At 38.7% G+C, this 24,135-nt stretch overlaps 1 protein-coding gene across 6 annotated transcripts in view; it reads right to left on the bottom strand.

Moving 5' to 3' along the window:
• The window catches only part of ARL15 (ADP ribosylation factor like GTPase 15), a 231,155-nt gene that overhangs the window by 169,407 nt on the left and 37,613 nt on the right, over nt 1-24,135 (bottom strand). Inside the window, exon 1 of one of the 6 annotated variants that reach the window (XM_052670235.1) lies at nt 1,585-1,626. The exons of the other annotated variants lie outside the window; for them this stretch is intronic. Within the exon in view, the coding sequence (XP_052526195.1) occupies nt 1,585-1,611 (27 nt within the window). The 5' untranslated portion in view covers nt 1,612-1,626. Of the gene's footprint in view, nt 1-1,584; nt 1,627-24,135 lie in introns of those variants that run through there. 6 annotated transcript variants of the gene reach the window in all.

Genomic DNA, 24,135 nt, shown 5'->3' with positions numbered 1-24,135 from the left:
CCTGCCCCAAAGGAGCCCAAGATTCATGATTAGATGTGCATAGGACTTCCTAGAAAGTAAGCGAAAAAAGCAAATCACAGCAAATCACAGCAAATATTCAGACAAGAAGTTTCATTTAATAAACAGGGAATTGGTAGGAATTATAAGAAACCCATGGGTATGGATATTTGCACCTAGGAAAAAAAAGAGAGAGAGAAAGAGAGAGAGAGAGAGAGAAGTTAATATTTTCAACCCCGGGGAAAATTCTGGAGGCAGAATTTGTATATTTTCATGAACCATCTGTGAGAATCAGTCATGGCCTCAAAGGACTGACGTCTGCTTTGGAGATTAAAGAATTACGAAGCTGGAGAAAAAGGTTTTATGAAGTCTGTAGTTGACACAAGAACAATTCTCATTACACTACTGTTGTCTGTCCTGATGTCCCCAAAGAATACATAGAAAAATAGAATCAAAGAGATCAGGACAGGGAAGTGTCATTAGATTAAGTGAAAGACCAGGAAAAAAAAATATCCAATAACACCAAGGCTTGAGAAAGTCGTAATATTTATCTTAGAAGAGAAAGAAAAGCTTTCCTTAAAGCATGCAGAAGGGAATCAAAAATGTCATATACAATCATGAAATGGGATGCAGTCAAACACTAGAACACCTCACTCAGATTGTAATGGAGTCTCTACTACTGGAAGTAGTCAAATCATAAATGGATGATTTAATTCACTCCTCTAAGACAGTTTAGAAGGCACCTATGGAGTTTATTATGAATAAAGAAAGACAAGGTAATCAAAACAATACGTTCTGGATTTACATCTACTCACTTCTACTGGACAACCAACAAATGTGGCTTTACTAAAACAAACAGAAGGCAGAGGATGTCTCCAAGGTGTGTATTTCCTGTGTTAGGTTCCACAAGTGCCATTGTGTGCTGTTCAACATCTCGCAGGGCTGGCAGAAGATCTGTATTATGCTGAAGTATCCCAGACATGTGGGATCAGCTTACATTTAAAGAAGTAACTCTAACAGAAACAATATAGAGTCCACAAAGTTACAGCTGCTATAGGCTGAATTTGGCTCCTTCTGCTTTAGACCATTCAGATACAGTAAGCAATGCAGAACAGACAAAATTTCCCATTTACAACACAGTAGAACAATCTTGTCAATGCCAAGAGAAGTACTCCTTTCAGGACAGCAATGCATGTCAGGCACAAGGAAATGCAAACCTTTCCACAGAGGTGATTTCCAAAAACAGCACAAAGCAGCAGAGAAAGCCTGCTGCTTACCCCATGACAGGGACTGCAAAGTATGCAGCAGTAATCACTACTTCCAGAGGAAGGAGCAAAGAAACAAGGTAGAATGGGAATAGGAGTACTTGTCATTTTCACTTTCTCTCCCTGTACAAGCTATTAATCCAGCAGCAAGAGCTGTTAAGGAAAAGAAGCAGATCCATAGGCGTTCGTTGTTACTCCCACCACTGCTTAGAAGACACAGCGCATGCCTTTATTAGTGCAGCTGAACACAGGTGAGGAAGCATTTTTGTCTTGGGCTCCATGTGGAACACATGGAATAAGCCTGAAGAAAACATCTGCTTACCAAAAGATGGACTCCAGTACACTTCATCTGGCTTTCCAGTGCAAAAGCTTTTTATAAACATGAAATTCTTGTTCCATGTTTGCGGCATCTCACCAATTCCACAGATGAAGCATACACATTTCTGTGGAAGAAATTCAGCTTTGCTTGCAGGCATCACTCCAAAGAACTGCTGTTCGCCTCTCTTAAATCAAGTAATAAAAAATTCTCCAGGCTAAGATATACTGGCTCATCACATTTATTCAATCTCTATGATTTTAGCAGATTCAGCCAACTTATACTGGAGTTCAATGGTTATGGGAGAATCCAGAAAGGCACTGAACTCCAGGAATTATATTTTAGCCAGTGAAGCAAGTAGAACCAAAGACAAACATACAGAGAGCAGACAGTTTGTCTTCAACAGTAATAGTTTTTACCTTGTCCATTTTCAGAAGAGAAGCACAGAACTAAAAGTTTTTGGCTTAGACCAAAAATAGATAATTTATGCATGCAAACAGGCCTAAAGGGTGTGCAGTAACTCCAGAATTCAAATGAAATGCTATTTGAAGGTGATCAGCATCAGTTTAGTAAGCTTTTATTCAAACCAAGACAGTACAGAAAATTTACCTTATTGCACATTTAAGCATGAAAGGAGGGAGTCACCAAACTGTCACTCAGAAATAAGACAAGACCAGTTCCTGCTGAAAATACATTTCCTTTTCCCAGCTGGGAACTTACAACAGGGAAACCTCACAATTGAGAAAACATTTCAGAGAAGAGTGCATATACACACCCACATTGGAACAGATTACCAATTGTTAGACTAGTGAAGGCAAGCATATTTCTCTAAAGCAATCCCTTTTCCTCTCAGGAGATAAATCTTATGCAAACAATACTTGCTAACAACAAAAACATAAGATGTCAAAAGCTTTCTCGTTTGTTATGGTATTTAATATCAAATTGTACCAAGCACAGTGTGGGAACAGAAAAATACTGAAAAATGCACAAAGTCATTTGTAATGTTATGTGGGTCAAATTCAGAATAGCTTTGTTAGAAAAGCCTGGAATGATTCTGAACTACAGGAGGCCTTTAGGAGTCTTAGGGATGTTCTCATGAGCTGAACAGGCATAAAAAAAAGAAAATCATACATAACAGATTAAAGTGAGGTTGCAGTGAGCCAACGTGGATAAGAAATACAACACAAGAAAACACACTGGCAGGAAACCCTCAGCAAGCCGGAACACAAATGTTTTCAGTGCTCTACGGAATAAAATGAAAAGTGAGATAAACAGGCAATACAGTAATCTAAGAAAATACTCTGAAAATTCACATTAAAAATTTGCATATATGCATGCGTAAGCCACACTTCTTCCGCATTTGAACTTCAGCATTACCTAAAACATCAAGTTCAGATGTTATTGTGCTTGAGACAGTAGTCTGCAGATAGAACATGCTTGTTTCTACCTTACATCATTTTATTTCATTCCTGCAGGATTATTCAGCACAAATTAATCCCACAGGATGTTCTTTAGTTCCCAGATATAGCAACAATTCCAGTTTGGAATACTGCATTTGTCACTTAGTAATCTGAAAAGACCGTGACTAATTCATGATCCAGAAAAATGCAAAGAGTAATGTCCAGAAGGATGATAAAAGACATCTGAAAACATATACTGGGCATATATTCCTTACCAAATTTATATCTTGATGACTGATGAAAAAGAACTCTTAGACACAACATCCCAATTCAAGACAAAGCTCCTCCTTTAAAGTGTGAAACCAAAGTGAATGAAAGAAAATCCTATGAGAATTTCTCAGCAGGTGGTGCAAAGCTGGCACTGGAATGCTGCCTTAGTTAACATCTTGACTTGGATCACATGCTTCTAGGCTACTATCAACAATGAGTCAATCTCACGCAAACATGGAAATAGCCTTTATGTACACATTTTTTTTAAATATCAGGAGTACAAGAGCATTCATGAAGCCTTGTGAAGACTGACCTACTTTCATGCAAAGGTGAAAGTACAAACAGTATTAACATGACTTAACAAGTCAGGGAGAGAATGACCACTATGAACACACACAGTTCATACCTGATGCCTAAGCAAGGGGAAAGGGAACCGCAGAACTTGAAACAAGGCCCTCCTTTCAGCAGCCGACTGGTTCTTTCGGCTCAGCTGCCCCATGAGGCCTCATTCAAACTCTCCTTTTACAGGTTTGAACATTCATCCAGAAAAATACTGTAGAAGTCATGTGACAGCACGAAGCAAGAGTTTCAGTGAATCAGCAAGGTCTCCAAGCTCTATTAAGATGTGCCTAGATGTTCTTCTGTAATTCCCATTTCTTCAAGTATGAAAACTTGTTTACTCTTGAACAGTGAGTTAAACAAAAACTTAAGTACTCTTGGTTTTCATGGTGGGTGGGGTTTTTTTGTTATTTTTTCAGATAAAACCTATTCTTTCTCATTTGGATCCACTGCTAGACACTAGAGCTGCCTAAAATGTTTGCTTGCATCCTCAGGTTTTCTGTAGAATCTGTTTATTGTCAAATATATCTGGAATCCTTCTTTGTAGTCCTTGGCACTCATCAGCACTAAGTCTTCGTAAGCTGTTCAACGCAAGACTTAAGGTGAGACAATTCAGAATTGGGCCCTCCCCGAAGGACAAAACTGTCTAACCAGAAGGGATTTACATTGGTTCTCTTTCCAAACCAGACAAATTTATCTTCCTGGCAAGTCTTCTTCCACAGTGCCTAATAGCTTAGTCAAGATAATGGAAATGGCAGAAAGGCAAAGATTGAATGTGTCATAGCCAACTTTTGCTCACCTTCAAAATCCTTCATCTATCTCAAATAATTATCCATGTGAAGACAACCCTGTCTTGAGAAGGTGAAGTGACAACTGTACTCCCTTTTTTCTGTAAATGCTATATAATCAGAAGATAAAAGACGGATGAGTTTCAAGGTTCATTCTCCAAATAAACTTGTACAACAAACCAGAGATGAATCAGTTGTGAAAACAGTAAGAAGAACTAGATAATTTGCTAATTTATAAGGTCACTTATTTAAAAAGAAAAAGAAAAAGTTCCCTACTGCACACACACACAGTATACAAGCAGGAAAGCAAAAACCCACTGCAGTAAGATACTTTAGAATAGAGAAATTTGACAAGAATCAAACAGATTCTAGGTATTTACAGAGCTGCAATGCTAGAAAGGAACAGACTTTAAGGAAAAGACAATGTTTAAAATCAATTTCTATCATGTATTACACAAAATCCTCATCAACAGGCAGATTATTCCACATGTGATCACTACAGGAGTTGGTTTTCAGTTTGTTTTTTACTCAGTGTTGGAGGCAATGCTCCCAGATGGACCACAAGTTCAAAGTATGACAGTTATTATGTTCTTATCATCTACACAAGAGCTACAGGAAGAAACAGTTCCACTTTGCATTATTCACATGACAACAGCAATTTGCTTCTATAAAAATGAAATTAAGAAAAAAACAAACAATAAAACCAAGACAAACCATACCGAGCTTAAGAGCTGTATAGATTTGCAAGGCAACAGAAAATGAATTACTGTGGGAGGAACAGCAGACACTCCCTAGCACTCTCCTTCCTCCTTTTTCTCTCCACTTTTGCCTGTAGGGAAGATTGCTGTAAGGCATTGCAAGCAACAACACAGTAGAGGGGTGGCTCTCACAAAGCTTCCCACGTGACAAATGACTAAAATTTTGTAAAGCACATGTAGAAAGGCTGTCCTATTCCTAGTTGCTTTATCTCTCTGCCATACTAAATGAATGATAAATTTCTCACTACAACAACAGCTCTCAGATACCTGGCAAAGGCGTCCTTACACTCAGAACTTGTTCAAACACTACCCAATTCCCACAAGGCGCTGCACTAAATCATTTCAAGCACCCCAGCTGAACTGTTCCAAGTTAGCTCCTGCTTTCTGCAATTCTAACTACTAATCAGCTGCCCTCAGCCTCTGTGCTCTTCTTTGCATATGGCTGTTGGCCATTTCTGCTACCCATAACTTAAAAACAGTTTTGCTTCTGGACTTCATTCCTCATGCCTTCCAGTTTCCTCTGCATCGAACCATATAATCTCCCACATATTGATCTGGTTGCTCACAAGCCACTTGATCATCAGTTTACCCTTTACCATGCTGAAGGCAATACGATTTGAAGGAAAATATGAAAAACAAACAAATAAATAAATAGGCAGTACTCTCCTTCCCTCCAGCTCCAAAAGTTCTCCTAAGAACTCCTAAGCTCACCTTCCTAAATCTGCACCTTCCTCTGATCTCCTCTTCCTCAGACTCCCACTGTCACATGCTTCTCAATGAAAGGTATCTAAAACCTGGACACCTCAAGCAGGAATGTGAGCTCCCACTGTCAAGACAAAGCCTGCAAGCAGTGATATCCTAACAGCGCTGCATACACCTCAACACAAACCACTGCCCAGCTGCAACTGCTTTCAAACAGCAGCAGAGCTGTAGCTGAGCTCTAGGCACAGTCACATTTTACACGTGTGTAACAGAGCTGTTACGGTAAATGAATAACGTGATGAATATGACAGCGGACTGCATTTACGAACGAAAGAGGCTCTCAGTCCTCATCCTAAGATTTTAAAAAGCGCGCTAAAGGCACCAGTAACTGGCGGGAAGCGCCCACCAGCCGCAGCGCGCCCGAAGCGACGCGTCATGCCAGCAGCGGGCTGTGGCGCCCCCTCGTGGCGCTCTGCTGAACGGCTCTGCGCGCAGCTCTGGCAGCACAGGCAGCGGGGAAGCCGAGCCTGCAGGGATCGGTACCGCCGGAACGCATCGGTACGACAAATAGTTGGTACAGACTTTGCCGCTAGAAAGCATTGGACTGTGGGATTTCAGGCTCAAACGAAAAAGTCTTCGGTTTTTACCTTAAAAACTTTCTGAAAACAAATGAATCTCAGTGCTCTGCTAATGATGAGCAATTTTGTGAAGACAGAGCCTGTCTTCACAAAGGGTGTGCAGGAGACTTGCTCGCTGAATACCGCCTGTACTGTGATTGCCTGCGTACAACTTCTTAACTTATAAAATAACAGTTTGCTACATAAGTTCTGAAGTAATTTTTAACGCTGTTGTTTCCTAAAACAACTGCATCAAAAATCACATCCAAAACAGTCACTCCCAAAACCAACTAATGAAGATCAGTTTAACCTAGCAGGATGTCCAGGTGATTCAAGACAAACATACACTTTGCACTCCAGTAAGACAAAAAGAACACAGGCAATTTTCACTAACATGGCTTCTGCAATTCTAAAAATTACTGACCAAATACTTCAGCCTTATCTGTCAGTGTCAGACAACAAAGTCAGCATAAGTAACAAATCTCTTCCCAGAAAGTACAAGCGTGGATGAAACAATAACTACTTCTGCTTTCACTTATTTAAACTCAGCAATAAGGTACCCCAGGTATGTGTACCTGTCACACACAGTCTTACATACTGTTCTAGAATTTCAGGAGTGTTATTTAATTTGAAGATTGTAATGAGATAAGGAAATATAAGAAGTGGTAAGAAAATAAACCTGAAATGCTGGCATGTTAACAAGTTCCTCAAAGTCTGCATCTCTTTTGTGCTTTAGATTCTTCTGCTGCCTTGCAAGTTTAAGAAACTTAATCCTCTCCCATTCCAAATAACCCCTGTGCTCATTACTGTACCAAAGCAATGACCCACAAACCATACATGGGGAGAAATCCCAGCAGCACGTGAGAACAAAGTCAAGGGTTACATGAGGAAGCTCAACCACAGGAGCCACCAGGACCAGGATGGCTGCACCCAACAGTGGGGCTGGCTGATTTGACAGTGACAGAGACGGAAGAGGGACCCAACAAGTGGAAAAATCTAAATGTCATGTTGACTTCACAAAAGAAGCCAGCAGGACTGTCCACAGAACTGCTAGCTGATTGAGTCCAATTCTGCTCCCCGGGAAAATCACAGAGCAAGACCTCTATAAAAGGAATAACATTACAGCCCAGATAAGCAGCCAACGTAAATAAAATCCAGTTGCATGACAGCAGTTAATAGGCTGTAGTCTACCTGCACCCCATAACAATGTGGAATGCCCCAGAGGTCCCACCAATGGCCTGGCCTGCTGATATCAAAGACCTAGAAGGAACTTCTCATGAAGTCTGCAGGTGAGACCAGACTGGGTGGACTCATCAGTATGCTCAAGTGCAGCCGGACCTGGGAAAGCTGGATGAATGGGCAATGTGCAGTTCAGCCTTGGGAAGCACCAAGTTCTGACCCTGGGAATACAGAGCCCTACTAGTTGTTCAGTCTGTGCACTGTGGGCCCAGTATAAGAAGGGACCTCGTGGACAGTGAGCTGTGCAGGAGCTACCTTGGGGGCTGGCAGCAGCGAAGACCAGCAGCATCTGTCACTGCAGGAGCAAGGGCACAATCAGGAGACGCATGTATATCCTGGACCGAGCACTTCTCAGATCACATCTAGATACTGTGTTTCCTGGTTTGGGCTCCCTAGTCCAAGAGAGACTTTGTTAAGCTAGGAAGAACCTAGCAGAGGAGGAGCTCAGGGGCTGGAGCACCTGTCCTGAAAGGGAAGGCTGAGGGATGGGGCTGATTCTGCCTTGAGAAAAGTAGAGTTTGGGGAAACTAACCTCAGAGCAGCCTTCTCTTACCAATGGGCAGGTCCTAAAGGAACACTCTCCACAGCAGTATATGGTGGCTGGATGATAAACAGGCATACCTTGAAACAAGATACATTCAGACAGCAGATAAAGGAAAACATTTTTCCCCATTGACAAAGGTAGCAGCACTGCAGGATAACCAGAGAATTGTCTCTACTATGGAAGATTTTCAAGGTATATTACTGCAAAAAGCCCTGATCTGCACATTCTGACCTTCATCCTAACTCAGCTTTTAGCATGGAGTCAGAATATAAACCTGCAGAATTTCCTCTAACTGTCCTCTGACAGAATCTACAGCTCTGTCTAGCTTCAAGACAAAACAGAAAATCTGGGGAGCTCCTCCTGAAAGTTTCATTTACAGAAGTCTTATTTCTGCCACTTCTGTGTGGCAAGAATTCTACAACAAATCCAAACTCCAAGTTGAAAATATTTTTGCAAAGCCAGCGTCATGGAAACAAAACACAGGAAAGATTGAACGCTTTATTAATTTGGATCCAGAAGCTTGCATGCTGTCATTTTCGACTTCTTGGAAACTGCAGAACAGGGGCCTTTTTAAGTACTATCATGCAGCCTATTACCTATCTTCACCAGAACATGAAGAGAATTGCATGACTCTTCAGGAAGGTACAGTAATTAGATAAAGTCCTATCTTCCAGAGCTCAGCTCTGTTCCACTTGAAGGCAGAGTAAAACACAAATAAAACAGTATCAGTACTGAGCACAAAATGTAAACATGCATTTTATCTAAACCTAAATTCCTTCTCTTAAATATATGGGGAAAAAAAATCAATTACATAGATCAGAGAACACAGGTGGAGTATAAATGAAAAGATCTGTATTCATCTGTATCAGAAAAAACAGGAAGCAGATGTGTTGCTGGCATGTGAAGTGATAACAGAGCCCCTGCATTAGAAAATGAAATTGCCAAAGCAGCAAGAGGTAAATCACAGCTCTTAATTAACAAGGCTGTGAGAGTTTCCTCAAAGCACCCTACTCATTAGCAGAACAATGATGTTTGCTTTTAAAAAGTTCTGCAGCATGTAGTCCTTGAGCAACGCAGTATTGAACTTGAGAGATGGAGGGCTTGATTCCTGTATAAGAAAACCGATTAAAACTTGGTAGCATATGAAGTACTTTGGATAAGAAGTGGCATAAGAAAGAACCACTAATCCTTCAATCTCCTTAGGAAAGTTTGAAAGTGTAGTCAGCTAACAAGCCCTACAGCAACCTGCATGCAGATTCGAGAAATAGTTTGTAGGATTCTGAGATGGCTGTAAGTTAAAGGGGTCTTGTGTTTTACAGAACAAGTGAAGGGGACTGCATAAACGCCAACCTATAAGAGTAACTCTGAAAACTCCAACCACTTATTGGATGCTATATATTCAAACCACAATAGAAACAATCACAGATTTCAAATTTGAGTCTTGAGTTTCATCCAAGCCAAGCTACAGTACCTGACATATATCCATTACCACCTGGCAAAAATGAATGCTACAGGAGAACGAGAATGAGAACAGGAGGAAATAAGGAATAGGATTTAGTGTTTAACCTTCCAGTCCTGTACTTAGATGTAACCTACCTGAATCTGCATGAATTTAAAATTCTGATTGGCTAAACCAATGACTGTACAGAAAAAAAAAACGCAGCAACAAATCCACGTGTTAAGACGTAACAAAAAGGCTTTCCTCCATTGCTGCACAAAGTCAACACTTCCCTCTTTTTCCTGTTGTACTGCCAGTTATTTGGACTACACTGAAAGATCCTGAAAAGCCACCCTTGGCAGAAACTTTCTTTTGCCAAGTGAAAAAATTATTACCCAAGATAAGAAAACAAGTGAAAAAAAGATTAGAAGTATTTGAAGACACATATGAGATCATTCTTACAAATTAGTCTACTCACATCTGCTCTCTAGAAGTCAATCATCATTTTTTCTCTTCCCTTAATCTCATCTACTTCTTTAGCTTTTCTATTTCCTTTGCTACTGCAAAGTTTTCAAGTATTCAGAATACATCAGTGAACTTCCTCACTATATGTGGTACATAGCTTTACATAACATGATGTTGGAATTGTGTAAGTGTTAATACATTTTATGATGTTAACAGAAGTCTTAAAAAATCTTTAAAATCTCTTCAGATGCCCCCTGAGGAAATGCCAATAAGTGAAGATGCATAAGGGGATGTTACTAGATTACAGAAATTTCCCCACTTCATTTCTCCCACCCATTCTCTTTCTCTAGTATTTCTCTAGTATCTGTATTATTTTTTTATTTTCTGACTATTATATACATTAAGTTCTGCCTTAATTTAATTGTTTGCATCACTTCAGAATGTCACGACACAGTGATCAAACTCAGTTCTACTCCAGATTAAAAAAAAAAAATCTATGTATGCACCACACCTCTTATTTCCTAAGCCCAGTTTTTCCACTGCACTAGTACAGTGGGAAAAAGAATTTGCCATGCTATTTCCTGTTTTATACATATTATTTTCCATTCTCCAGAAGTGTCAACATAGTTTAATTCATTTGAATGAGAAGATGAGTATGCATAATTCATAATGAATAATTCACATTTGTGCACTAATCCTGAGCAAATCAAAAGAACACTGTCAGGGTACAACATTTAAAAACACTTTGCTGTCACAGTGCTGCATTTCAACTATTTGACTGCTTAGATCAACACATGCATTTGTTGAACCCTCCACACAACATACAATACTGGATGGTGTCAGAAGACCTGCCAGTGTCAGAAACATTAAGTTTTGAGGTGACAAAAATCTCTGGTAATGATATAAACTTGTTCTCGCGTCTTTTGATGATGAAGACAATAGTAGTGCAATGATCTTTGACCCACATGGGCAAATTATAGCTTATTCATCTGTCACACAAAGCTGTAGATTCTGCAACATTATCTGTGGCAGAAGGTCCCATCTGCAGAACTGCATCCAGGCCTGGGGCCCACAGTACAGGAAGGACATGGAGCTCTTGGAGCAGGTCCGGAGGAGGGCCACTAAGATGATCAGAGGGCTGGAGCACCTCTACTACGAGGAAAGGTTGAGGGAACTGGGCCTGTTCAGCTTGGAGAAGAGAAGGCTCTGGGGAAACCATTGTGGCCTTACAGCACTGAAGGGAGCATATCAACAGAAGGGAGAATGGCTGTTTACGAGGGTGGATAATGATAGGACAAGGAGGAATGGTCTTAAACTGAGACAGAGGAGGTTTAGGTTAGATATTAGGAGGAAGTTTTTCACACAAAGGGTGGTGACGCACTGGAACAGGTTGCCCAAGGAGGTTGTGGATGCCCCATCCCTGGAGGCATCCAAGGCCAGGCTGGATGTGGCTCTGGGCAGCCTGGTCTGCTGGTTGGTGACCCTGCACATAGCAGGGGGTTGAAACTAGATGATCTTTGAGGTCCTTTTCAACTGAGGCCATTCTGTGATTCTATGATTTTCTCATCACTAAAAGAAGAATGCTGGGTTCATAAATCCAGTTCTGACACTGCAGCTGCCACCGAGTGGCTCTGTTGTAACACACATTTAGAAGAGATGCTATTTTTGATACTCAACATGTTACTCTGGATTTTTGTAATTTTTCTCTAAACTATCCATTGCTACACTGAACATTACAGACCCACAGAGTGAAAGGATGGTATGTTTTTGATGCTCAGAATTCTGAGGGGAAAAAAAAAAAGATTCTGTAAAAAACAAAAAAAAAGTGAGTTACTACAAAATTTAGAGTTCAGTTAATTCACATTGTAACATAACTCAAGAAATTTTATGATCTCAGACATGACAGAACAAAATTCAGCAGTTGTGAAGCGTTCAGACATAATAATAATTGTGACTGCCACAAAAAGACCTGTAAAAGAACTGATGAATTTTCAGAAAGCTTTCTATAAGGTTCCTCAAATACTTAAAAAAAGAAAACAACACAACTAAGTGATCACAGAATCACAGAATTGTGGCGGTTAGGAGGGACCTCCAGAGATCATCGAGTCCAACTCCCCCTTGAAAGCAGGCTCCATACAGCAGGCTGCACAGCACCTTCACATATTAGTGTTGAACTTCCTATCCTCCAGTCTATGGCCATTTCCCATTGTCCTGTCTCCAAGGACCACTGAAAAGAGGTTGGCGATGTGCCTTCCTTGACTCCCACAGTTATTCACAAACATTAATAAGATCACATCTCAATCTTTTTTTCTCAAGGCTGAGATCACGACATATGATGAGAAAGCCTTGGATGAAGGTGGAAATTGAAGGCAAAAGTAAACACATGGTTAATTCTTACAGGAATTAGGAAACCATTTCCAAAATTTCTTAGGGATCTGTAAAGGATCTGTTGTGAAAAAGATGAGCAGTGAGATAGCTCAGTATTAGCTGTTAACATCTCATTACTGAAGACAGTACAGGACACTGTGAAACTGACTGGGCAGCAAAAAGGCAGGTGACAACCAAAAAAATAACACATTAGTGGTAACTCACCTGAAGAACCACCAGTTCACTGCCAATTGCTGCTGTGGATTCTGCATGAATTACAAAGCAACTACATACATTCAGATCATTAACACCCACTAACGTAAGTACATAAAGACCACATACAATTCTGAAATTGCCTGCACTAAAAGAGTTAGAAACTTGACAAAGGTCAGATAACAGTAGCTTTTCTAACATGCTTTTCCTATCCTTACTCCTCCACATACATTTGTTTATGCCTACTGTAAAATAAGTTGCTTGTTGAGATATATACTTGGTCTCATTCAGTATGACCAATTTTTGGTTCTAATTCTGTTTTCAGAAAAGTGTGCAAAAACATAAAGTTCTAACATCTAGCAATTGTGGAGAAAAGCACAGTAAACAGAAGCTAATTAAATTACCACCACCCATCCTGTGTAATGAATGACTCATGGATCCTATGAGGAAAAGGAAGAGAGAAAACAAAGCAATATAAATAATTGAAAACTACACCAAAACACACATAAAATGCAGAAGGAAAATTAGGCAGGATTAAAGCTTGAGCATTTCCCAATCTATCTCATCTTTGGCTCTGTCACCACCAGTTGTAGCATCTGTGTACAAGGCTTACGTCTATAAATTCACTTAGATACATTTCCACTGAGCTTGAGGAGTCCTATTTATGAGTTTTTTTATGAAGAGTGACATTCACATATCAGTGTCAATGGAACAGAAACATGCAAAGAATCTCACTTGCTTCCTTGGAAAGAGACAACTGCCTGAGATTTTACTTTATGCTAAATCAGCTGATCTTGTGTTAAGTAGATTAAGCTGCACTCAAACTACATTTTAGCAGCTAAACCAAGCCACTATATATTCCTCTATCCATTTCAGGCAGATCAAAAGTGCATATGACCTTATCTATAGACACTGCTGAACAAGAAGGAATCAGATGACTGATAACCATGACTTTCATGTATTCTGTCATCAGTACTGGAACACTGTGCACGTCTCTGCCAGTCACAGAGATACTGAAAAATTTTCCATGTTATCTGCACTGGATTGTAACCAGAGAGCGATGGCTAACTAGGCTAAAGCAGGCCGAGGTTACAAACGGAGATATCTGTCAAATGGCAGGTGAGTTCTATGTCTTTTTCATCTTCTAGGACAGAATCTTCAGGATTGAGTAGGAAATGCTATATGAGTAAGTTACGTAGATTAGTTTCGCAGAAGTCAATTGCTGTCAAGAATAGGCATTTAGGAATTCTGTTTTAGCAAGAAGAGTAAAAAAACTTCCATAGAAGTTTTTAGTGTTTGATGATGGCTGCAAAGTGATGAATTATGTATGTGAAAGAATATGAAATACTGTTCGTAGGTCATATCTTTAAAACCTGAGTTGTAATGCCTCCTCCAGAAAAGTTTGCTGTTCAGTAAAATTATTCTACGAGAATCCATACAAACATTTAATCCTTTAAATTGTTTAGTTCTCAACTCAACAATTATCTTGCAGAATTATATTTCATACTTTAATTAACTATGATAAGAAAGCACACAACATTCTTTAAAGGGCAAATAGTATCTGAAGTATTACATCCCTTTGGCTTTAAAGAACATTGTGCAAGAGCATCTGGATTACCATTTCTACACAAATTATTATTTTTCCTCTTTTCTGCCATTCATCTAAGAGAAGAGACCTAAATTTTGCACTGATTGCTGGAACCAGGTATTCAGAGAGATTTGGAAGTTGTCAGTTGTTCTTTTTAAAGAGAGAACTGGAAGTATTTTATTCCCATAGCATTTTGAGAGACCAGGTTGCTCAAAACCCCATCCAGCCTGGCCTTGAATGCATCCAGTGAGGGGGCATTCACAGCCTCTCTGGGCAACCTGCTCCAGTGTCTCAACACCATTACTGCACAGAATTTTTTCCTCGTATCTAGTCTAAATCTACCCACTTCCAGTTTAAAACCATTTCTCTTTGTCCTGTCACACTACATGCCGTTATAAAAAGTCCTTCCCCAGCTTTCCCATAGATCCCCTTCAGGTTCTGGAAGGCCACTATAAGGTCTCCTTAGAGCCTTCTCTTCTCCAGGCTGAAAAGCCCCAGCTCTCTCAGCCTGTCAGTCCTTTAAGTAAAGGAAGAGCAATTATTTATCTAACCGCATTGCTACTGCATTTTGCTTCCCCCTCTCCCTTTTGGTAAAGAAAGGGCTACTGAACTTTAACCAGTAACGGACTGTTTTCATGAATACTCACAGCTTTATAATTTTTCAGTTTGCAAGTCAAGTTAAGATTCTTGAAATATTTTGAGTTATAGACACAGATACACACGTGCACATGGTTCCTATCTGCACCTGCAAGCATTTCATTCAGTATGCATTCATGCTACTGATGTCTGTAAATTAAAATTTACCAAGATGCAAAGTATTTAATTTTTGAGTATGTGCAGATTTCTCCTCCAGAAAAAATAAATTGATTAAAAACTGATTTAAATATAAAAGCATGCTCTCGCATAATCTACTTAGAGCTCAATTCAGTGCCATCAGTAAGAATCACAGAATGACCTCAGTTGAAAAGAACCTCAAAGATCATGTAGTTTCAACCCCCTGCTATGTGCAGGGTCACCAACCACCAGACCAGGCTGCCCAGAGCCACATCCAGCCTGGCCTTGGATGCCTCCAGGGATGGGGCATCCACAGCCTCCTTGGGCAAAATGTTCCAGTGCTTCACCACCCTCTGTGTGAAAAACTTCCTCCTAGTATCTAACCTAAACCTCCTCTGTCTGAGACTGAACAGTTTAAGACCATTCCCCCTTGTCCTATCACTATCCCCCTCATAAACAGCCGTTCTCCCTCCTGTTATACTCTTCCTTCAAGTACTGGAAGGCCACAATGAGGTCTCCCCAGAACCTTCTCTTCTCCAAGCTAAACAGGCCCAGTTCCCTCAACCCTTCCTCGTAGTAGAGGTGCTCCAGCCCTCTGATCATCTTAGTGGCCCTCCTCCAGACCCGCTCCAAGAGCTCCATGTCCTTCCTGTTCTGTGGGCCCCAGGCCTGGATGCAGTTCTGCAGATGGGGCCTCACAAGAGCCGAGTAGAGGGGGACGATCACCTCCCTCTCCCTGCTGGCCACCCCTTTTTTAATGCAGCCCAGAACACAGTTGGCCTTCAGGCTGCAGGCGCACACTGCTGGCTCATGTCCAGCTTCTCATCCACCAGATCCCCCAAGTCCTTCTCCACAGGGCTGCTCATAAGGGGTTTTCTCCCAGTCTGTATAAATACCCTGGCCTACTTCTTGTAATAAACTACAGCTTTCTGATACTATGTTGATATCACTGCTTGTGCCACTGCCTTTTAACCTTCAGTATAACTACTCTTTTACTATCTGATTAAAGATTAAATAGCATTTAAATATGAATTTTTATGTCCAGGGTCAGCCAGTCAACAGAAGCAAAAATATAGTGCAAGGTTTAAAACACACACAGTTCACACACTTACTGAAGTACTTACTTTATCCAGGGAATAATTAACTATATTGTTAGCTGACAATTGCTGAACCATTTCAATAAAAGGTGAATATCTAAACCAATATCTAGAAATTGCAGCTGTTCCTCACTCTCCAAACAATCTGCTACTGGCAGTTGAAGATAAATTAACCAGCTGCTTGTAAATTTTCACTAGACAGAGCTACGAACAGAGAGAACTATTTGAAGACACAGCCATACAGAAAGTTAATATTTTTATTATTTATTTTCCTAAATTCTCCACAAAATTCTGAAAAAGGCTTACAGAATTGAGTAAAAAGAAACTATCAACACTTAACAGTTGCACATCCACTTGAAAACTAGAGGCAGAGAAAGACCAAGAATATCCTGGTATCCAACTCACATTCCTGAAAGAGGGCATCAATCATCAGCATTTCTTACATAAGAAGTTAGCACTTTAATTCTGTAGCCTTGCACAACTTCTGTTAGAAATTTTACACAAAACCACACATAATGTCAGTGGCCATCTCTTTTGAGGTTTAATAAAGATCACTTCACAACCACTGTGTGTCACACAGTCATCATCAACATCCTCAACTTACAGAAGCATGAAGTCTTCATGAAAAAGCTCTACAGGATATGCTTGAGATCACTCAGCAGACAGTTAGTAGCAAGACATCTGAGGCAGACAGTGATTTAACAATACATGGTATGAAGCAGTCAAATTAGCAATGAACAGGCATTAGCCAAAATAATGAGTGGAGCTCAAGCAGAAAAACAGATCAAGTTCAGCTGAGTAATTTTCCAAACAGAGTACAATTATGCCATAGCTGCAGATGTAAATGATCATGAGAATATTCAGAGTATTAACCCACAGGGCATTAACCGGCTCCAGATAATGCCATAAAACAGACCTTGAGGCTTCAGTTATACTAACATACTTCAGCTATCAGTAAATGAGGTTAAATGTCACAAAATGAGAATTAGTAATATCAGGGTATCAGCCAGGCCTGAGCTCCATATTCTGGGATCCAAACAGGTGAAATATGCAACCAGTGAGCAAGTAATTTCCCAAAATAAGGGAAGAAGTAACAAAAATCTGACAGATTGGCCTCAGGAAAAAAAAATCAACTCAATCTCAAACCTACTGATCAAGATGACTCCAACCATGTGACCCAGAGACTAGCAAGCATCCAAGCACACAGAGGCCACTGTCTGCCATTCTCAATGTTCCTCCTCCCAGAGCCTCAGAAAACACAATCATAAAATTAACCAGCTGCTGGTGTGGTTCCCAGTGGTAATCAGCTGAAGTGTGTTCCCTACAGATGATCAGACAAGCTACCAAAAAAAATCAAAAGTAATTTATTTATTTTTATAAATATAAAATTACCACTGGTGGAAAATCTCCATAAGGATTAAAGGTATCGATTTCCAAGAGCCACTGCCCTTCAAAAAAGTTTTCACTCACTATAGATTGAAGAAAACCAAAAGCATTACACATCTGAAAGCCTGTAAATAAACACTCACTGCAACTTCAGAAGCACAAGAGGTATTCACAACAGTTTAAGTACATGGTAAAAAACCTGTCCACAGATCCAAGATTAAGCACTGTGTTGACACTTTCCATTTCCAGCTGGGAACACAGGACTAGATTAGCATCACTGTGAGTCATTAATTTTCACCTTTTGCAACAGCTTATAGCTACATAAAGATTTGCGATGGACAGTTGTGAATATTCACTGCAGTATGTTCTACCATCTCTTGACAAATACTGTGAGGAGCAAGTCATCTCCCAGTTCACCACCAGATTAAGCATAGCCAGGATTAAAATTCTAAAGCCTGAAAATTAAAAGAAAAAACTGAGGGAAAGTGGTCGTAAACAGTAATACTGAAGTTTGTACACAGATAAAGCTATTTAGCTTGAATATCACAGAAGACCTTCCATTCAGGCACAGTTCAAGCAATTGAAGACTGAAATACATAATGTCATCAAACTAGGAGTCTGAGTGAAGCAAAAGCCAATTTTGTATTAAAAAATAATAATAATTAACAAAAGGGAAATACATAAATCTATCACATCAAGCAAAGCAAACAGAAGACAAAGCACAAAGCCCTTACCAGCACTGACAGAAAGGGTCTGTATCCACTCGCTGATTCCAATATTCACATGAAAGTGGTAGGCGTTAAAAACTAGTTCTGACTTGATACAGAAATAAATTCTGCTGAGACACCATGGTCCACAGAACAAAGAATTAGATGGGAAATTAGCATACCTATATGGTTAGCCAAGCATGCATTGCTGCAAGAACATACTCAAATTTAACTGGGAAAGGCAAACAAGTGGTATTAAAGTAAAAAAAAAAATCAGAGACAAGCTAGTTGTCTTTACAGAATCAGAGTAAACACAATTATGGAAAAATATAAAAGAACAAAAATAAACAAAGTCTGTTGTGTGATAACTCCACTCAAAATGACTCAGAACTTAATACAAACTATTCTGCTGACAAAAGGGATTTACAGAGGCTCACACTTGAAACTGAATAAATAAAACAGTTGGATGGGACGATTACTTGCCAAAGAAATTTCTGCACCAATGTAGATAAAGCCATGTCTTAAGTAGAAAGGCTATTAGAAAAAAAGGAGTTCAGTTTCACTCCCAACATCTGAAGACAGTCTAGTGATCCAGAGTTAGCCAGCCTGAACACAAGGTAATAATAATAGCATCAACATTCACAAGGAATTCTTTCCTGCCCTCATACAAAGGTATTTCCCAAATCCCCCCTGACAGGTTTGTGCTAATTCCTTCAGAATATTACACTGACCATGATTAAATAAAGAGTCAAGCATATAACGAAGAATCAGTAGACATTTCACATTCTGTAACTGCCCTTAAATCTCTGTCAGCTGTTGCTTCAGACAGTACTTCCCTGTCACTATGATGATTATGCAGGCCAGCACGAGAAAATGGCTATACAGAACAGATCACTGAAAACACAAGGAGGTAGATTTAAATAAAACAAAAATAAATACCTTTCAAGTCACAAAGCAGTATTTGTCAAAACAAATGTGCACATCATGGTGGGGGCACAGTGGTATATGGTATTGTGTTCAATATTATAATTGGGAGTGCTCAAAAAAGAGACTCTATATTTTATTGGCACTGCATAAGCAAGAAGTCACTACTTCAGCACATTACCACCTTCTTGCTCAACCATTCTGGATATTCCTGTTAGTCAAGAAAAATATTAATTTTTGACTAAGAACAATGCATTTCAAAAATCCTAGATTACAAAATCATTCAGAAATCCAGATACATGGGATGTTTTAATTTTTTTTATGTTAAAAGAGGTAAGAATGCCCTAATAGTGCCTCAGGAAAACTGGATAATGCAAAGACTAAAATCTAATTTTATGTAACAGAGAAAGTACTTCAGTGTGATTAATAATTTGAAACACTATCGAAGACAGAGAAATTAACACACCTTGGAACATGAAATTTTAATTAATTTTCCATTTATGTTATGAATCCAACTTCAGTATTATCTGGAATCTAATGAACTGAAAAACTATTTCTAAAAGGAAACTACGCTTCTGAACATACAAGAAGCTGTGTGTGAGAAAACTCCAGCAAAATAAGTTTTGTATTGAATTATTATTTATATCTGCATCCTGTTTAGCCATTTCGGAAAAAAAGGTTTCGTTCATGCTTTGTAGACCCCTTTGTGTAAAGCTTTAAAAAGTTTCTGCTGAAAGAGGGAGGGCCCCTGTACTTATATCCTCCAATTCACACTGTGCAACAACTCAGAACTTTCAACCTGGATATCCACAACAAAAATAAAGCCATCTTATCATTTCCTCATGAAGTGGTTGGTTTTAAGCTTTAAACAAAGAAATATAAAAAGGGATGTTGAACTATAGAAAAAAAATAGTTGTGTTATTGTTTAGAGTTCTACATAACTCCAACAACATATTTTGACTAAGCCAAAAACAAGCTTTGCCAGAGAAGGCTGTGTTCATGAAGAAACAGCTTTGCAAAAATGATATTTTAGGCTTTCCGCATGATCCTAAGACTCACAACCTCTGAAAAAAGAAGGTAAGATGGGACACAAATACAGCTAAGCATCCTTTTCTGCCTCTGCTGGCACAGCAGCACTGTATTGCAATATAATTCACCTTTGTTTACACTTTGGGCAACTATACCACAAAAGGTGTCAGGTTTATTCAAGATGTTACACCTTACATTCACATAGTCCTAATCTTCAAGTGAATGCAAGAAAAATAAATCTTCTCACATTGTCTTACAAAAATATCCCAAAATACACATGCTGAATGTCACAAAACTAGATGCTAGGTCTTGCAGCACTTGAAGCAAACTACTAAATACAGTTATTATTCAGTGAAACCAGATGCTTCCCTTTACCAGCACCCTTCTCAGTGCAAGCGCATTTGGTTGCTGTCACAAATATAACAGCCTTGGTTCCTGCAAAGAGGGAGGTGAAAACATTTCATACAACATTCTGAGACCCCTGCATAAGAAGCCAAAATGAGTCCCAAGAAATTTTACTGCACAGAAGGTAGGTACTGCACACACTTACCACATGCAGCACCTGTATTCAACTACTAGAATATAATCTTTTTAGACTGATACTTAATTGCCTTTCATTTCATCAATCAATATCGATGGCTGAGCAAGAACAAGATCAAACAGTATAATCCTCTTACATTTCACCACAATACATATGAACAACTCACATACTGTATTAGAATGTTTCTATAAATTACTTCAGTGTCACAGTGACTGTAAAATATATTTTATTCCACTAAACTATCATTCTGAAATCTGCATTCGGCCTCCAGGCTTTTTGAAAAAGCATTTCAATTACACCGAGTTTCAAAGATTTTATTTTTTTCTCACATTTAGAAAGTTATTTCTACCTAACGTTACATTCATAAATTAATTTGTTCAAATTACATAATTCTCTCAAATAAAGGAGGCTGGCTCTTGCACACTTTATTTTCATTCAAAATTAAATATAAAAGGTAGTTCAATATATAATACTACAATCAATCTCTATTTTAATTATATCATATGAAAACCCCTTCCCCAAAAATCTTATTTACAATACCTGCTCAAAATAGAGATTTGTTATTTGGAAATTAGATTTTGTTAATGTCACTGTGATTTTTCTAAGTTGTTTACGATGCTCTCTTCCAAGAGAAGTTGAGGGGTGGCAGTCAAAAAGTCTTCAATAGACAAGCTCACAAAAAGATCAACTAAAACACTTAGCATGCTGTTATCTGCTTCATTATTACTAACACACCCATCTTATTAGCTTGTCTAAGACTTTTTGACTGCCATTCCTCAACTTCATCAAAGACCAGAGCTGCTTTATTGAAAGCTAGAGCTAAGCGTAATTCAGAATTCTGAGGATGCTCAAATTCATCTTGTCTGTTTCTGACAACATATTTTATGGTTTCAAAAGACAGCAGCAAGATTTAAAAATAGACAATTTATTACATGAAAGTAGACTGACGTTACAGAGTTCTGATACCAATTACGTACCTAGATTAACGTAAGCAAATTAATACTTTGACAACTGGAATGTGGATTTCTGAAAGCTGTAAGAAACCACTTAAGCAAGATAAACTTCAAAGCAAACAACAGAGACAGAAGAGAAACCTTTTAGGCTACAGATGACTCTGAACAAAAACTCGCAAATAAAAAGTTGAAACGCAGCCACCCTAATTGGTATGAAATCGGTACTTTGTTTACTCCTTTGGATACAAGAAAGCTAATAACTGTTTAACTCACTTTATATAAAGCAGCAAACAACAAGCAAACTAATTATTCAGTTGATGACAGCCTAATCACCAGAACTTTATTGACTGCAACTGTATTAACACTTATGTATAGAAAGAGAATTAACTTCACCCTTCTAAATAAAGTGACAAAGTATATTCTCACTGAAAACCCTGCAACTCTTGCTTTTTCCTTCATGGGATCTCAAACAAACAGGAAGTAGTTCTATTAGACTGTGAGTCCAACCAGGTAGGTTGTTCTGAATGGAAATACAAGAGTTCAAAAATAAAATGAGCTTTCTTTTCAAAAGATTAGAGCAATAGCTGTGCTGCAATTAGCTGGTCTAGGTTTCACAGCAATTCAAGCAATTTGAATGAAAGCATTTGCAATGTGCTTGCATTCAAAGCATACTAATCTTCAATGTAAAAATCCTGACACTAAAAAATTGTGCCTTCCCAATTGCTATAGAAGAGCTGTTGAGTCAAAACCAGTCCCTTAGGAAAAGAAAACATTTCATCTGTTTCATGGTTTCACCAGCTGCTTCCAGAACATACAGATATATTTATGTTGTTTCTATTGTCTAATAACATTGCTTAAGCTGATCTTTGAAGTGTTTTTCCAGATATGTTTGAGTGCATACCCACTAAGTCATCCTTAGCAAGTAATTCAATATGTCCATCATGAAAATAATAAGCTGCTTCTGAATCCTGTTTTAGTGAAGCAATTAAAGGAAAAGAAGAAAGGGAAACTACATTGCTGCATCTCTCAGTTATGAATTACCACAAAACAATTCCGTGCCACTTGTAACTCTGCAATTCTGTACAGAATGACCCAGCTTTTAATTTACAGAAAGTAGAAAAACTATGTGATAGTTTCCAAACAAAAGTTTTCAACTTTTCTCTTGATTAGTGTAGGTTAAACAAGAACAACAACAACAATTTTATTTATTTTTTTTTTTTAAGAAGAACTTAAACTGTAGCAATAGAGATTAACAGAAGATTTAGGCTACATCTTAGAAAAACAGCATGTAGGGTTTGTCTCGGAAAAGATAAAAAGAGAAGAGAGTGGAATTTGGTAAGGGTTTTTTAGAGAACTATCTGGTCAAGGGTGGTTTGACCATACAGCTCATGCTTCTTCTGAGCTGGGGCGAATTAGGTGACTCTCCTTTCAGCCCTATTTGCAATGACTCTGTCATGTGTACATGAAAAATACAATTCTTTGCGCAAGTAGGCAGACTGTTTATGAAGTTTCTTATATCTTTATAATCCTGGTCATGAAATCCTACATCAGCAAGACGTTAACACATAAATCAATCTGTCAAGGAAGAAACTTTGTCAATAAAGTCATATTAAAATAAAGTTATTTTAAAAACTCTAACTAGTCCTTGAAAAGCCCTCTATAAATAAGTATCCCAGATAATCCTTGCAAAGTTCCACCATGCTCCACCACTGAACTATGCTCCTTTAATAAATAATCTGTTTTCAGTTCAAAACAGAGCTATAATCATCAAAATGTAACTGAAGTCACTCACGGAGAACAGGGTCCAGTGCCCATACAGGTACAATAAGGTCTGCACTGGTTCAACATACTGAACATGTAATAGTAAATGTATGTATGTATGTACAGAACTACTATACTAAACTTGTATATATAAATAAAAGTCATAGCACAGCATTTGCTTTGTACTGTTTTATCCTTTCTCCTTAACAAGAACAGAAGATCCTCCTAGCAACAGTTGTTAGAATAAGCAGGCAATACACACACTGAAATGTAATACAAGTGTAATTTTTTAATAAAAAATATTCAATATAAAATAAAAATATATCAAAAATGTAGAGAATGGGAGATTGAAAATACAGAATCCTGTAATTTTAACTGTATGCTAAGAGAGAAAATGAAAGCAAAGATTTGGCATACTCACTACACCTAAAGAACATATGAAAAGAAAGCATAAAGGGAAGCCAGAAAATGCACAGAGCCATGCCAGCATTAAACCAAATGGTACTCTTTGTACAGTACTCAGAAAAGAGCAAACTACTAATATTCCTTCTTTGAGGACAAGCTTCCTATGCTACTGCACAGAATTTTAAGAGTGAAAATTCCTAACTCATACGAAGCAAACCAGCACTTTTCTCAATCCCATGCCAAAATTCAAAA

Source organism: Tympanuchus pallidicinctus, unplaced genomic scaffold (genome assembly GCF_026119805.1).
Source record: "Tympanuchus pallidicinctus isolate F22 unplaced genomic scaffold, pur_lepc_1.0 scaffold9, whole genome shotgun sequence".
NCBI lineage: Eukaryota > Metazoa > Chordata > Aves > Galliformes > Phasianidae > Tympanuchus > Tympanuchus pallidicinctus.
This window is presented reverse-complemented; position numbering and strand designations above follow the sequence as displayed.